Raw genomic sequence first — 17,490 nt, forward strand, 5'->3', positions numbered from 1 at the left:
GAAATATTTGAATGTTCCTAAAGGCTTAGTCAAAATTCTTACTTATAAAAGACTGAAGACATGGAAAGGATACATACAGATATGGAATCTTTTCTTATTATGAAGAAAACTGGGCTGAAATCAATAAAATGAAATTTATAAATTCTTCTATTTAGGTTTGAAAAATGTAAATGCCTAACTACTGGGAAGAAGAGAGCTGAAGACAAAGGGAACTGAGGCTGTTACTTGATCACAAATCTAATTGTGATGAAGCTTGTAAAATAATTGAAACAATCTCCTCCACATTAACAATATTAAATGGCCAGATGATGGAATGTTCCCGTTCCATTGTACCCAGAAACTAGCCACACCACACTCTATTCGTGGGGTCCTTGGAATTCACGAAGCTGACAGGAACCAGGTCCAGGAAGGACTTTATAAGCAGGTTGGCTAAAATGCATGGAGTGTTCAGGTTGAGGAAGGAAGCTGATAAAAACAGATCTGTGTCTTCTGCTATTTGGGAATAACTAGAAGTCTACTCAGAATCGAGAACAGTTCATTTATAATGATGGTCATTTAAGAGTGGTTGGGCTTCCCTGGTGGCGCAGTGGTTGAGAGTCCACCTGCCGATGCAGGGGACATGGGTTCGTGCCCTGGTCCCGGAAGATCCCACATGCCGCGGAGCAGCTGGGCTCGTGAGCAATGCCGCTGAGCCTGCACATCTGGAGCCTGTGCTCCACAACCGGAGAGGCCACAGCAGTGAGAGGCCTGCGTACCGCAAAAAAAAAAAAAAAAAAAGAGCGGTGACTTCTATTCAGTATTAAGAAAAGACCTGGTCACAACTGAAGCTATTCCACAAGTAGAACTGGCCCACTTGGAGTGAGTGCCTCACCATTTACTTCTCAAACTCTTCTGACTCCTAGTCCTGTAGGAATGTGTCCATAAAAATGACCTGCCTCAAAAAAATATCTGATTTTATCTTTAAAACATTATGCAAAATGTGTCCTTTACTCTCTAACACTTAGGCTTACAGTATCATAAAACTGCCTTCCTTACCATCAAGTAAAATGGCTGTCCTGTGAAGATGGCCGGTTTCTCTTGCGGCTTCACACATTACTTGGCACAAGGTCCCATTTTTCTTCCGGGGACCACAGTTTTAAAACAGGGAATTACTCAAGAAGGTGGATGGCAGGCAGTTCTTCAGAGTTGGGAAGAGGGATGTTGTAGAAGAAATTCCCTGCAGGGAACACATCCTTTATAGCTCTGCTCAGCCATTGATCCCCTGCTTTTAATCATTTTTAATAAACTTGTAAGTCTCCTGATGAGGCCATTCTCTCATAATGCTTCAAAGAGGTGTTTTTCAAACTATGCTGTGATTTTTCTGCTCCAACCCCAGCTTTCTCAGAGAACTTCAAGATCTTCAACTAAAAATGTTTGAAAAACACTGCTACAGGACAGTGCTGAGAAGACAAAGGGCAATCAACACGTTTGGTTGTTTCACACTTCTTTTAGCCACAGGATACATTTAAGAGGGTAACTAGTCCACATTCCCATTCCTATCCAAGTCCTTTGCAGTAGATGGGCTCAGCACTACCCACAGGGGATTTGGGAAATGTGGTTAGGTATAGCTCTGCTTTCTCCTGAGAATGAAGAAAAGGCACATTTTTGTCTCATTTTAAAATCTTATGTATCTGAAAAAAAGGCTGGCACTATTCATACAACAAAAAGGCATGATTTAGGCTCTCTCCTTTGGAGAAGTTTTCTACCTGAATTGATTTAGGCCAACGGTTCACACCTTGCGGCAGTTCTGGCCCCCAGGAAACATCTGGCAGTGTCTTGAGACATTTTTGGTTGTCCTGCCTTCGAGAGTGGAGACGTACTACTCACAGCTAGTGGGCAGAGCCTAAGGATGCCACTAAACACCCTACAATACACAGGACAGCCTCCCACAACAAAGAATTATCCAGCCTAAAATGTCAATTTTTTTTTTTTGGCTGCACTGTGCACCTTGCGGTATCTCAGTTCACTGACCAGGGATCAAACCTGGGCCCACAGCAGTGAAAATGCGGAGTCCTAACCACTGGACTTCCAGGGAATTCCCTAAAATGTCAATATTGAAGGGTTTGAAAAACCCCGACTTACGTTAAAGTTAGCTGAGGAATTTTATGGGCAAATGAAGAGGCTAAGGATGTGAACAGGCTGCATTCCCACATCCCTTTTCCTAAACACTTTATAGAGTACTGAGCCCACCTGTATAGTTGACCTTTGAACAACGCAGGGGTTAGAGGTGCTGACCCTCTACATATTCGAAAATCCGCCTGTAAGTTATAGTCAGCGCTCCATATATGCAGTTTCTCCATACAGCAGTTCCTTTGTGTAAGTGGTTCCACATCCGAGGGTCCAACCAACTGCCGATCGTGTAGTACTATAGTATTTACTATTGAAAAAATCCACACATATGTGGACCCAAGCAGTTCAAACCCATGTTGTTCCAGGGTCAACTGTATATAGGTATGTACAGATAGAACCTCATCTATATACTGTGCTTTTGAGAAGCATTCTACCACTGTTTTTCAGTTATTTAACTAAGTACAACATTTATATGAAGAGTTCCTTTTACACTTTAGACAAATGACTGGTGGGTAAAAGAGAGAACTCCTTGGCCTATATGCCTTAAGACTTACAGCTTAATGTACAGAAATTATACTCCCTTTCTCCAAATAGATTTAATTAAAATCCCCAGTTCAACCAGGGTTAAGAAAATTCATAACCATCACTGTAAGACAACTGACATTCACAAATTTTTACTTGCAATAATTAATTAATTAATCTCCTCAGAAGGACAACCCTTCTGAAGTAAATTATGGCAAGATTAAATAGGAGTATTGTAACTTATTTACTTATATACTGAGTTCTTTCAAAAATACTTTGAAGTGTCATTATATGAAAGTAAAAATACCTGTATACTAAAAAGTTTGGCTGCTCCTTTGTTCTTTCAATTAATCCAAGATTTCATTTAGAGCCTCAACCTTACTTCAATAACTATCTTCCAAAGTTCTTGTTTTCAAGGATTAGACCAGGCCTTAAATAAAGCTTGAATTTTTGTTTTATGAAAGTCATAATTACACTATCATCTCAAATGGCCTTTCTATGAGTTGTGGTATTTAAACCTGAGATACATAGAGAGAACACCATATGATGAATGAAGGCAGAAGGAAATTAAGATACTTTCAAAGATAAGTTCTTCAATGTTTTACCATATTTGATAGCAGCTTTTTTATTGGTTACAAAACCTAAGCCCATATACAAAATTAGGAACACATTTAGATGCCTCTTTTGAAAGAATGTTTTAGTCTTTTTTAACCGAGTTAAAAAAAAATAAAAACAATGCAATTTTTCAACACTGTTTTGAAAACTTAAAAGTGCAGCAATATACTTAGTTTCCTTTACCTACGAAATTTTGCATTTCCGTTTCCAAACTGATAAGGTCACAACAAATTGGATCAAGCCAATGCATACGTAAGTCTGCACTACTTGATGCTAATGTTCACTTATGTTAGTTTGCACTTAAAACACAAGAGGAAATAGGAATCGGCACAGTAGAGGCCCAATTTAATCTTAATGTGTGCAAAATTTAAAAGGTAACTGTCAGTAAGTATGGAGAGTCCAGAAGAAAGTAAACTGGAAGGGGTACAATTCACAATATTGAGAAGATTTGGACTTCAAGGGTTTCACCGAAGTTTGTGACCTTAATTAGCTTTGACTTTGTTATTCCTACTTTTAGTGAACACCACACAGTTTCAAAAATTTAGACTACTGAACAGGATGCAGTTACCATATGAAGCTTTAACTCAAAATTTGGATAAAGAAAAAAAGGCACAATGAACTTCAACTCAATTTTATGTGCACAAGAGTTGAAAAATCTGAGCCACCTTAAAGAGAAAATTGATTCTAAAATTTATAAAACCTATAAATAATCAGAGGCCAAACCACTATATTAAAACAGATTCTCTAGCAAGTAAAAATCTTGCAGTTTAAACATACTCTTGTATCCACTTTAGATACAAGACAAAACTCACTCTTTAAAGTGGCTCCACCTTGGCAGATACATATATTTGTAATGAATGCACACCTGCTATGTGTTGTTTATCAGTGAAAACACCCCCGCTGATTCACAAAGCTCTGATGGCATCTGTCTCATCTTCATCACAGTAAATACACACCCCCCCCCATCGGATAACTAAATTAGTTTAGATTTTCTATCCCTTCACATCAATTCATTGGGAAATTATACCCAGTAAACAATAGCAATAAAACCATTCCTGTGACAGCACAAATTATTCAGTTTAAAAAATTTCAAATTCTTTCATGAATAGCTGGGTCAGACAATTTACCAAAAGCAATGACTTTACATAGTAATACCAGATTTTGCAGAATTACTTAAAGATCACTGCAAATCAGGTTTATGTTAAATAACTGCAGATTATTCCTCTATGCAGATCCTTATCTGAATCTTTTTATATGTGAATATGCTTTTAGAGTAGGATCTGAATGAACTTTCCAATAATCAACGAATGAAGTTTTATGATACTTCTAAATAGTTGTTGTTTTGTTGCCAACCACATTATCAAAAGCACTGGTTACTAAGAAAAAATATTTTAAGACTAAATTACAGTAAACATGAAAGCTCCACAGTTTAAACCCAATATAAATCAACCATACCCAATTATCAATTTAAAACGAAAAATATTAACTCCTGAAAGCTGAAAGCAAGATTTTCTTTTTTAATATCACCAATGGGTACTTTAGAATTTTATGGTTTTGTTTTTATTTTTTTCTTTATAGTCAGGGACTCTTGCTTTCAACTTAAACAGAAGTTCAAGTCCGTAACAGGTTGCAGCTCAGGTAAAATACCATGCACAGCATTTGATTACTTCAAAACAGCAGGAACACACAGGCTGAAGTGAGTGGTCAAATAGGGCTTGCTGTTCTCAAAAATTAGGTATAATGGCGAAAGCATTACCATCCATAGCTAAAGTTCTTCCTCCAACCCTGGCTTCTGAGGCAGATAATAAACACATCAATTACTGGTAGATGAAGTACAGTTTTTTAAAACTTATCTGTTTAATCAATAACCAAGTTTCTTTTTTTTAAGTTACTTTTTGTTTGTGTCAGTTCCACCAATGAAAATCATTTGGCTTGTACTTTAAAATCTATTCTTCCACATAAAGAGTATGAAAATATGTTTGTGGAGGACAATGATGGAGGCTCAGATCAGACTGCACCTCTTTAAAGTCTTCCAACATGTGTATGTGTCATACCAAAGTGTCTTGATCCATAGCGCACCATTTTCCAAAGGAATATCAAGTGGGCAGCTGACATGCCACCACTACAGAATATTCTAAACTGGAGACTGCGGTTGTCAGCGTGTGGCACCAGGGAACAGGGAGAAATAGGGTAGTTGAGATTGTTAAGGAGAATTCTAAAACAGTTTAGGAAATCATGCATATGCATTTACAGTCCATGTGGATAGTGACTTTTGGCAACTGCAAAGTGACTGAGACATGGCTTGCTTTAGAAGCATCAAAACAAAGAGGCATGTATGTTTTGGAGCCTTTTGTACTTGTTGTTCTTGTCATTTGGTAGCCATCTGGTGGTGCTTCGTATTGAATGTGGGAAAGATGCTGCACTCAATTGAACTTAAAAATTAAATTCTTTTGTTTGAAGGTTGGCTGTTGGGTCAAAGTTGTAAGTACCTCCTTGTGTTGCTTCAGGAATGAGGCTAGGATCTTCATCAATCTATAATAAACAAGAAAAAAAATCTTTATTATGTTAAGATACTACACATTACAGTGTAAGCAGAATTGATTTACTTCTTAGGAGAGAATTCCATATGAATGTTTTTGTCACCTAAAAAATATTTTAAGTAAATCAACAATGCTATTAAGAAATCTAACAATTAAAAATTGAACACACATTTAAAAATTGCCCCATGCTTTAGTTCCTGTATCTGTAGATTTACTCTACCTATCTGAACATACATCATTTCTATAATTACCATTTCTTCCCATTTAACAAACCACAAAAGCAACAAGGTGACAGAAATACAGTATAAATTTAGTCATGGAAAACTCTTAGAAAACTTACTTTATGTATAGATTTTAATGTACACGTAGACATATCATACTTTAATACATACTTACATCATCACCAGAGAAATACTGATCTATGATTTCAAATGCTAATTTATATATGTCTTCATTTTCATGCTGCTGTAAAACTTCAATTTTCTCCAAACCTGATAAAAATAAAATAGTCAAAATAATTAGGTACATACTAATAAAAACTGTGCTCATTGTAATCATGGAAAATCCTAAAGAACTCAGAACACCCTCCCACCACCCTCCAAAGATGACAATTCATCTAAAATACAGATAAAACCCTGAGCTGCTCTGGTTAGAGGGCCAGCATCCCACTAATTTCTTCCTCTTTAGAAGCCCTAGAGGTATCCTGGTCCCTGAGGCAGGCAGCTTAAAAAACACCTAAATACCCCATTTGACAGATGAGGAAGCTGTGGCACAGAGATGTAAAGGGATTTATTTCAGGTTACATGGCAAGTTAGCGACAGAACTAGAACCAAGATCTCTGCCACCTCCCACCCCAGGACTCCTTTAATATAATCATACTGTTGCACACAGTAATTTTTATCCTTCTCTTTGTTTTCCAAATGTTACTTAATGATTGATATAAATATAAGGTAAAGCTTTAAATTTTGAAGTAAATTTCTTTTTTTTTTTTTTTGGCCGCATCATGGGGCATGTGGAACTTCCCCAACCAGGGATCGAACCCATGACCCCTGCAGTGTAAGCACAGTGTCTTAACCACTGGACCACCAGGGAAGTCCCTGAAATAATTTCTTTAAAAAAAAAAAAATGAACAGGGTGCTTATGTCCTATAGCTACAGTGAATCTGGGAAATATTTTTTCAGAAAGGTAACTATAGATTGCCTTTATTTATATTCCCAATATATTTACTCCATGTATCATGTACATAAGTCTATTAAATCCTTAGTAATAAATATTCTTCCTTGAAATGTCTTTTTAGCTAAGTTATTTTGAAATAGTTTCAGTTTTTATATAGTAATATTCAAACCAGAAAAATGGGAAAATCGGTGTCAAAGATAATGCATGTAGAGTACCTTATAAAATCATAAAATGCTAAGTAAATATGTATCTTAATTATAAGTATTTATCTCATAGACAGAAGCAACTATCTTGATAAAAAGCTGGAGTAACAAGTTCAAACTCTCTGGGTTAAGTTGTTCTGAACCAGACTACAATGTTCATTTCAAATTATTTAAAAAGTAAAACATCTTAAAACAAAATAAACAGTGAAGTAACAGTAGTACAGTAAGAAAATCTGGCTTTTAATTATGCTCCTATCACTAACTACTTCCCTGACCATGGACAAAACTCCTTAACATCTCCAGAATATTTTCTTCTTGTTATTAAGAAAATACTTCCAGTCTGAACATTCTATGATGCTATCACATTTGTTTTCTCTTAAAAAAATAAACTCGGTAGTATAATCGAACAAATTAGTCAACAAAACGTATAAAATAAAACATGACATTAAGATAAGTTAATTTAAGGTTTGAGCAATTTAGTACACATTGAACAGGCACCTTTAAAAACAGAATTTTAAAATATATGCTTCATATGTCATTACCAGAGAAAATAATGATATAGTATTTCAAATCACAGTTCTTTCTTATTAAAATTTCAAAGTAATTTCTGTAGTAATAACCCTAGCATGGAGTTCTAGCAATCATAAGACTGAAACAAAATATCTAGATGACTGTGAAATCATTAACCTTTTCCATAACCTATTCCAATATATGGAATAATATTTCACAAAGTGAGGTCCACAGAATCACATGATAATAGGTATAATATGAAAACAAGTGTTTTACTGTCAAGGAGTTTGAGAAATGCCGAATTAAACAAAGCCTGTAAGTTTCTCTATTATAGTGGTTTTCAGAGCTTTTAATTTGCTCTTATGCAATGTGACTTCAGGAGGAGTATTTGTGTTTCCTGAAAAGCATTGTCAATCTCTAGGAATGTTATGGCGTGACTTTCACAACCGGTTGTTTTCTGGAAAATCTTCTTGGACTACTAATATAGCAAACAAAGAATAGCAACATCCTCGGATGATGTTAATATTAATAGCAATATATCCTAAGTTTTCTTTCTAATTAGCTGTCTGTAAAGGAACTAATGTTTCAGAGTTCCAGTGCTCAACTATTTTTCTTTAATCAACCCTCTTACCTCCGCATTCTTCTATTATTTCAGCTATTGTGCTTGCTTCATCACCAGCCATTATCAGAATGTTTTTCAGACCATCTAGAACCACCTGAACAACTTGAGAATCTTTTACTGACAGTAAATTACAGAATGGTGGTATTACATTCTGCTGTACAAGGTACTCAACCTAGACAACAGAAGAGAAGAGATACTCTTATTTATATAATTATCTTTTCCCCCAAAAGAACACAGTACGGGGCTAATAAACAATCAACAACTCCTAAACCTAAGAGAGTAGTATGCTTTCCAGTATTAACAACTATTAACAGTTTTTTTCCAAACTCACTTGATCTTTTCTGCCACTTATCGTTAAGTTGCTAATTGCCCAAGCAGCTTCTTTTTGTGTTCCAAAGTCCCCCTGAAGGTTCAAAAAGAAATGTTAAAATGAATTTTTTGGTCAAACAGTCTTGGTTATAATATATTAACAGACACGATGAACTCATAACAATGACTGACCTTGGCAAGTTGATGAATAATCATAGGGATTAATCCAGCATCTATTACAGCTTGAACTTGTTGCTGGTTGCCTGCTGTAATGTTGGAAAGGAACCACACTGCTTCCTATAATTGAACAAAATAAAGGGCAACTTTATTTGAAAAATTGTATCTTTAATGTGTTTATATTTTTATTTTAATGTAGTTTATATATACAGTAACAAGTCACCTCAGCTGCATTAAGGGAAACGCATCTAAGAGTGATTAGGTTATATAGAATCTCCCATTTTAAACATATAAGGAAACTTCTACCCATAATATCTGGACCCATTAACCTAGCATAACCTTCAATAATATAGATACCTAGGACTATACCGGAGGCACTATTTTAGACAATGGTGATATGGCGGTGAAAAAAACAGACAAAAGACTTTATTCGTGGACCTTGTATTTTTTGTGCATGAGCTCCCTCTAAAAGACAGATGATAGAAATAAATAGAAGATGGACTTTCCTAATACTTTGTGTTAAAACTACTTCTAAGAAAGCTGAATTATTTTATTGTAAAAATATTTACTTGCAGGGACTTCCCTGGTGGTCCAGTGGTAAAGAATCTGCCTTCCAATGCAGGGGACGTGGGTCCGATCCCTGGTCTGGGAAGATCCCAAATGCCATGGGGCAGTAACTAAGCCCACACACCACAACTACTGAGCTTGCGCGCCTCAACGAGAGAGCACGCGTGCCACAAAACTATAGAGCCCACATGCTCTGGAGTCCGCGTGCCACAACTAGACAGAGAAAACCCGCATGCCACAACTAGAGAGAAGCCAGAGCGCCCCAACGGAAGATCCCGCATGCCTCAACAAAGATCCCACGTGCCACAACTAAGACCCAGTGCAGCCAAAAATATAAAGAAAATAAATAATTAAAAAAAAATTTTACTTGCAAGATATATTTACAACTTAAGCTTCTAACTAGTCTAGGATGGTCTATATAACAAATTTTATTGTAACCTTAAATGATTTATGTCACGAACAAATAGGTTTATTATAAGTTTAGTGTCAAATGTGTATCTTCTTCCTCCTCTACAATGAAAAGATTGTAGGAGAGTACCCTGGTGGTCTAGTGATTAGGATTCAGTGCTTTCACTGCTGTGGCCTGGGTTCAATCCCTAGTCAGGAAACTCAGATTCCACATACCACAACTGGGACCCGGAGCAGACAAAATGAATGAATGAATAAATAAATAAATATTAAAAAAGAATCCAACTGTCAAATTATAGTCATGCAACTACATAAATATAATTATGACAAAGAAGAAATGATCAGTTTTGTTATTTGAGGGATAGTGGCATTTCAGGCAGATAAAACTGTATTAAATGAAATGCAAATCAAAATCACGAGACCCCACTTCACAGTACTGGGTGGCTATAATAATAATTAAAAAAAGGAACTGGATCCCTTATAACATTGCTTGTAGGAATGTAAAATGGTGCAGCTCCTATGGAAAAGAGCATGGTGGTTCCTCAAAAACTTGAACATGCAATTACCCTATGACTTGACAATTCTACTCATAGATATATACCCAAAGGAACTAAAAGCAGGGACTCAAACCAATGTTCCTAGCAGCATTACTATTCATAGTAGCCAAAAGGTAGAAACAATCCAAGTATCCATCAACAAATGGACGAATAAACAAAATATGGTATATAGGCACAATGGGATATTTATTCAGCCATAAAAAGGAATGAAGTTCTGATACATGCTCCAACATGGATGAACCTTGAAAACATGCAATGTGAAATAAGCCAGACATGAAGAATGAAGTACTTAAGCACATATTTATCAGTAAGATTGTATCTTAAGCTTAAAATCTTTTTTTAAAAAAAAAACAATTTTAATGATCCTTTAATTTAGGCACTGCAGTTTTTCGTTCAATCTCATTTCATAGGGAGATTAAACTATGATCTATTTGTTTATAAAACACACCAGTGGGGCTTCCCTGGTGGCGCAGTGGTTGAGAGTCCGCCTGCCGATGCAGGGGACACGGGTTCGTGCCCCGGCCCGGGAAGATCCCACATGCCGTGGAGCGGCTGGGCCTGTGAGCCATGGCCGCTGAGCCTGCGCTCCGCAATGGGAGAGGCCACAACAGTGAAAAAAAAAAAAAAAAAACACCAGCAAAAAAAAAAAGATACCGGCCACCCAATGGAAAATTTCATATGTACTCTCACCTAGTGGCTACTAATTTGCTACTACTCAATCTATTGAAATAAAAAAAAATTGGTTAATATACAAATAATTTTATTCTGTGATGATCATGACAGCACTTAATAGCAAGCAATTAACAACTGAAACAAAATAACTGCAGAGGTGATTTGAAATAATTCTCATCTTTAACTAGAGTGGTTTTGAAGAGAAACACAAGCAAACAGGAATAGAAACAGAAACAAGAAGGCAGTCAAAATTGAGATATACAAAGAGAAAGAAATGCACTGACAAGGCTGTTATACGCCTTACCTTATTTATCTTCTCTTTTGGGTGTGATAAGAGATTTGGGAAGTGTGACAGGACATCGCAGTTGAGAACAACCTGGGTCTGCTCGTCGGTACCTGTCACTATGTTGCCAACCGCTCTGAGTGCTGCTGTCTGGGGTGGGGATAAAATGTTTTCTATAAATTTGTTTATGATGAAACTGATACTATGCTTTTTATAATCCTGAGAAAATGTAAAAATGCAAAGGGTGAATGATTAAAATTTACTGCATTCTTACACAAATCATTTCACTGAACTGGAAAGTAGTTTTGAACTTTAAACAACAGTTTTATGAAAACTGGAACTATATAGAAAAATTGTGTGGAAAATAGCTGGAAAAAATATTAAAATAAAAATTGTAAAGGTCCTTTTTTAACAGCTATTTTTACCTACTAGTAAATTGGTACCACAGATTTTAATAAAGGCCTCTAACGGTCACACATTTCTATCTAGAAAGTCACTTTGGCAGAAGTGGGATGAACAGATCTATCAGCCATGTACCCCTAATTAGAGTGAGGAGAAACAAGAGGGAGAGGAGAAAATGCAGTTTGGAAGCTTTTGCAATTATCCAGAGGAAAGAAAATAAATCTTGAACTAAATCAGTGGCTCTAGATACAAGGAGAAAACAGATTTGAAAGCTATATAATAAGGATTGACAGGGTTTTGTAATGGAGGGGAGACAAGAGGAGGAATATCAAGGTTTCTAGCTTGGACTATGCTGTCCACTGAAAGGGGATATAGGAAGAGGAACAGGTTTGTGGGAGAAGATGGTATGTTCATTTCCGTCTGGTTGAAATGACAATGGAGTTCTTAGAGGATATGTCTAAGGACTCAAGGACAATTGGCTACATGAGTCTGCAACTCAGGAAAGAATCCTGATGAGATGAAGATTTAGAAATCAACAAAAGCAGATTCAGTAAAATAGCACAAGAAATATTGAAGAAATGTGCATATAGACAGAACTGAAGCCTGGTTGTACAAGTTAACTGGTTATAGCAAATACAAACTTTACACAAGTAAGAAAAAATGTTTAAGTACTTACTTGAACTTTCACTTCCTGGTGGCTCAGAAGGGGCACAAGAAATGGCACAACCCCTGAATCAATAACCATCTGTATCTGCTCATTACCTCCATCTGTCAGGTATGACAGTGCCCAAACAGTATCCACAAGAATCTTCAGGAAATAAAAAAGAATTACCATTTAATATATTTGTTTGAATGTTTGAGATACATAACACACTTATGGAATGGTGACATAAAAAGTAACTGAATTTTGTTTTCGCTTGATAGCAAAAATATCTGCTAAGCTGATACATCTACTACGTAGTAGATAAAACTCTCTCAATGGCTACCTCAGGCCACTCTTCACAAAAGTGAGACACAAAAAAAAAAAAAAAAAAGTGAGACACAGAAGTCTGGGACAACTTCTACCCCAACTTCCATATCTATCTATTAGGCAGATAAATTTAAAAATAGGCAGAAAAGTAATTCTCCCTGCCCCCACAAACTAAATACCCAATAATCACAAGGAAACACTTTATACATGAAATGAGACCAATATATCATGCTGCTTCCAGTTTAGAAGAGCCCAAAGAGATCATTTATCCATATTAGTAGTTTTTAAACATGTTTAGCAACGTAATTTTTCAGACTATTAAAGTAAACATAAAAGAAATGACTTGGCATTTTAACTTTGGGGAAAAAATTAATTATTTGTAAATCTCTTGAAAAATGTCCCAATTGAAGAGCATACAGTATAAACCATGCCTTACACCCATCTAATTTTGCAAATAATAAAAAACAAAAAACAGGCTCAGGTTTGTTGACTCATTCAAAGTCAAAAAGCTTATATGTAGTTTTCCTTGGTGTCTTCACAGAGGAATGTAAGCACAGGCCTGATCTCATGTGAAATCCAGAGATGTTTCCTATTAGAATATTCAAATTAAAGACATTAGTTGCTCTAAAATAACAGCAGCCACCTGAATTCAAATCTCTCCATGTAACCTTCAAAAAAGTATATGGATTAACAAGAGCAAATAAAACCACATATAGCCTGCACCTTCAACAATGCTAGGAGTCTGAGAATCCTACAAATTTCAAATTACCTGTAAGAAGAGAAAAAACTAAATTCTACCTTTTGTCTGGACCTCCTGCCCTAAGGCTATGTGAGACTTCAGAGAAGAGCAGAGTGAAGAGCTTAAAGGTAACATATCCTAGTAAAACGACTCCACTTTAGTGGGGCAGAGACCATGTGGCTCAAAAAGCCTACAAGATTTACTATCCGTCTTCTACAGAAAAATTTGCTGACACCTTTACCAGAGGATGAGCTTCATTCAACTAAGAGATAACCGAAGAAATATTTCACTGTAGATCAAAAACTAACACAAATGTGAAGATAAGAGTGGAAGAATAATTTAAATGTTATATGTTCCAGAAAAACTGAAATATTGCACTTGATAAATGGGAGGACAGAAGGTATGCCTGAGAACTCCATCCATGTATCATCCTACCCCCACAAGGAAAGCCTCCTTGCTGGAAGGTGTCTACAGATGCTGTGTGTGTGAGTGAAGCTTGTCTACTACCAAGTCTGGCAGTAACAGGTAGCAAGATTTAAATAGAAATCAGAGTCTCATAACATAACACTCAAAATGCAGGCTACAGCTGAAAATAACTCATCATATCAAGAACCAGGATCACCTTAACTGAGAAACGAAAAGAAAGTCAAGAGATGCCAACACTGAGATGACGCAGATATTGGAATTATCTGACAGGATTTTAAAGTAACTGTCATTAAACTACTTCAGCACACAATTATGAACACATTTGAAACAAATGAAATATAGTAAGTCTCAGCAAAGAAATAGGAAAAATAAAGAAGAACCAAATGGATTTTAAAACTAATAAACTCAGTAACCAAAATTTAAAACTCACTGGAAGGACTCAATAGTAGAAGGGAAAGAAAAAACAAAATGTACTAACTCAAAGACAGATCAATACAAATCATCCAATTGGGCAAGAAAAAAAAAGACTGCAAAGAATGAACAGAGCTTTAGGGAATTGTAGGATGATAACAAAAGATATAATAACATTTATGTCAACAGAGTCCCAGAAAGAGAGGTGAAGCTGAAAAAAATATCTGAAGAAATAATGACGGAAAACTTCCCAAACTGGACAAAAGACACAAACCTAGATTCAAAAATGGGAGAATGAGGTGAGAGAAAAGAGAAAACAGAAATAAGCTCATCACTTGCTGTATGGGTAAAGACAGGAGTCAAAAAATACCATTTAAACCTATCAAACCAGACAGTAAAAAAACAAAAGGCATTATAAAAGGTATAAGTATAAAGGTAACATTAGAACAAAAACAAACATTCCTAAATACCAAAAGAAATTTTTAAAAGAGAGAAGAAAGAACACTAAGTAGAAAATAAAACACACAGAAATTATAACACAAAATAACAGGACAGAATTGAAACCAAACATATCAAACAATATGAAACAGGCTTAACTCACCTGTAACAATAAAAAGATTTTCAAATTGGCTCCTAAAACAAAACCCAAAATTCTATGTTGTATACAAGAGACACACCTAAAACAGTCATTTAAAAAGGCTAAAAGTAAAGGAACAAGCAAAGGTACACCAAGTAAATGATAACAAAGCAGAGACTGCAATCCTGTTAGCAGACCAGTAGAATTCATTCTACAAAGTATTACAAAGAATAAAGAAGGCTACTTTGTAAAGCTATATCCCACAATTTATAATGAATATGTAACTGTTAGAAACATCTATTCACCAAGTAACCCTGTAAATACCACTACAAAGGAGAAAAAGATGCAAGAAAAAAATAAAAATATACTGATAAAAGATTTTTCATACACTGTTGTCAGTATGAGAAGTCAAGTAGATAAAAAGTGAGGATACAGATTTTATAAATATACATCAAAATTTAAACCTGATAACAGATAATAAACTTGCAAATGGAGCACAAAAATATTATTAGGTCCAAAGAAAACATCAATTACATAAAGCAGAAATATTATAAAACTATTACAAGGCAATAAAATTAGATATTAATAAATACCAAAATACCACATGGAAATTTAAGAGCCTTATATTAAACAACTCTTGGATTAAAAAAAAAAACAACAAAACAGAAAAAAAATTTCTAGAAAATTATAATGAAAACACCACATATCAGAATCTATGGGATTTACCTAAAGCAGTGTTCAAAGGCAAGTTCATAGCCTTAAAAATGTATACAACAGAACTTAAAAGAATGAAAATAGATCCCAAATAAAAAGCTAGAGAAAGAACAGAGCAGGGACTTCCCTGGTGGCACAGTGCAGGAGACACGGGTTCAAGCCCTGGGATGGAAAGATCTCACATGCCGCAGAACAACTAAGCCCGTGTGCCACAACTACTGAGCCTGAGCCCTAGAGCCCCCGAGCCACAGCTACTGAGCCTGCAAGCCACAACTACTGAGCCTGCGAGTCACAACTACTGAGGCCCGTGCACCTAGAGACTGTGCTCCACAACAAGAGAATTCACTGCAATGAGAAGCCCACACACCACAAGGAAGAGTAGCCCTCCTCACCGCAACTAGAGAAAGCCCGTGCGCAGCAATGAAGACCCAACGCAGCCAAAAGTAAATAAATTAAAAAAAAAAAAAGAACACAGCAAACCAAAAGAAAGCAAAAAGAAACAGTAAATTCAAAAGTAGAAAGTAATGAAGTAAAGAACAGAAAAATCACAGATCTAATTAAAAATCAGAATCCTAGTTCTTTGAAAAAGTTGAAAAAATGTCCTAGTTAACTTAATTAGAGAAGTGGTAGGAGGAGCACAAATGTACAAAATAAGAGATAATGAAGAAAATAACTCTTGAAACAGTAAATTAAAACAAAAAAATCATAAAGAGATTACTTTGCATACTTAAATGCAAGCAAAATTGAAAACCTAGATGAAATGAATAATTTCCTAGGACAGTAGTTTACAAAAAACTAACCTCACTAGAAATTGAGAGCTTAAACAAGCCAATTTCAATAGCAAAAATAGAGAAAATTATCAGGGAATTAATCACACAAGTATCAAGACCCAAAAGGTTTCAAGAGGGAAACTACCAAATCTTCAAAGATCAGATAGACCCCAGGCTATATAAATTGTTCCAGAGCATAGAAAACGAATGAAGCATAATGTTAATACCTAAACTTTTAAAATGCAATAAAAATACAATATTAATACCGAATAAAGATAGCATAAAAAAACTGTAGACCAGTATCTCTTATGTGAATAGAGATGTAAAAATTCTGAATAAAATATTAGTGAAAAGGATCCCATACTACATTAAGAAAATAATATATGATAATCAAGAGAGATTTCTCAAGGAATGCAAGGATGTTTCAATTTTAGGAATATCAATATATGTCATATTAATAGACTTACGGAGAAAATCATATAATCATCTCCATAGACACTGAAAAATTCCAACACTCATTCTTGATGTCAACACTCAAAATGGGATTTTACAGATATTTCCTTAACATAATAAAACATCTATAGGGCTTCCCTGGTGGTGCAGTGGTTGAGAGTCTGCCTGCCAATGCAGGGGACGCGGGTTTGTGGCCCGGTCCAGGAGGATCCCACAAGCCGCGGAGCGGCTGGGCCTGTGAGCCATGGCCACTGGGCCTGCGCTCCGCAACGGGAGAGGCCACAGCAGTGAGAGGCCCGCGTACCGCAAAAAAAACAAAAACAAAAAAACCCATCTATAACTCAGGAAAAAAATCTAGATTCAACAAAAAGAATGACTGATAAATCTGATTACATAAAAAGGAGAAAACTGCATGGCAAAATATATCAAAGCCAAAGGACAAATTAGGAAAATATTTGACTATATATATATAATATATCACAAATAAAGTTAATGTCCTTAATACATAAAGAGCTCTTAAAAGCCAAGGAAAAGAGACCAAAAATCTGATGGAAAATGAACAATAAAGATGAACAGGCTGTTTGCAAAGATGTAAAAATGGTTCTTCAACATATGAAATCAAGGTCAACTTCACTCACAACAAGTGAAACACATACTAAAAATGAGACACAGGGCTTCCCTGGTGGCGCAGTGGTTGAGAGTCCGCCTGCCGATGCAGGGGACACGGGTTCGTGCCCCGGTCCGGGAAGATCCCACAT

General features: G+C 35.9%; 1 protein-coding gene across 1 annotated transcript in view; it reads right to left on the bottom strand.

The window, feature by feature from the left end:
- Positions 1-3,228: 3,228 nt before the first annotated feature.
- The window catches only part of KPNA3 (karyopherin subunit alpha 3), a 43,794-nt gene continuing 29,532 nt past the window's right edge, over positions 3,229-17,490 (bottom strand). The window contains exons 11-17 of the mRNA XM_024755450.1: positions 12,349-12,480; positions 11,292-11,420; positions 8,799-8,903; positions 8,629-8,700; positions 8,307-8,469; positions 6,183-6,277; positions 3,229-5,778 (exon numbers count right to left, since the gene is read on the bottom strand). Of these exons, the coding sequence (XP_024611218.1) occupies positions 5,680-5,778; positions 6,183-6,277; positions 8,307-8,469; positions 8,629-8,700; positions 8,799-8,903; positions 11,292-11,420; positions 12,349-12,480 (795 nt within the window). The 3' untranslated portion in view covers positions 3,229-5,679. The remainder of the gene's footprint in view (positions 5,779-6,182; positions 6,278-8,306; positions 8,470-8,628; positions 8,701-8,798; positions 8,904-11,291; positions 11,421-12,348; positions 12,481-17,490) is intronic.

The sequence above is a fragment of the Neophocaena asiaeorientalis genome, unplaced genomic scaffold (assembly GCF_003031525.2).
Source record: "Neophocaena asiaeorientalis asiaeorientalis breed wild unplaced genomic scaffold, Neophocaena_asiaeorientalis_V1.1 scaffold59, whole genome shotgun sequence".
In the NCBI taxonomy this organism is placed as follows: Eukaryota; Metazoa; Chordata; class Mammalia; order Artiodactyla; family Phocoenidae; genus Neophocaena; species Neophocaena asiaeorientalis.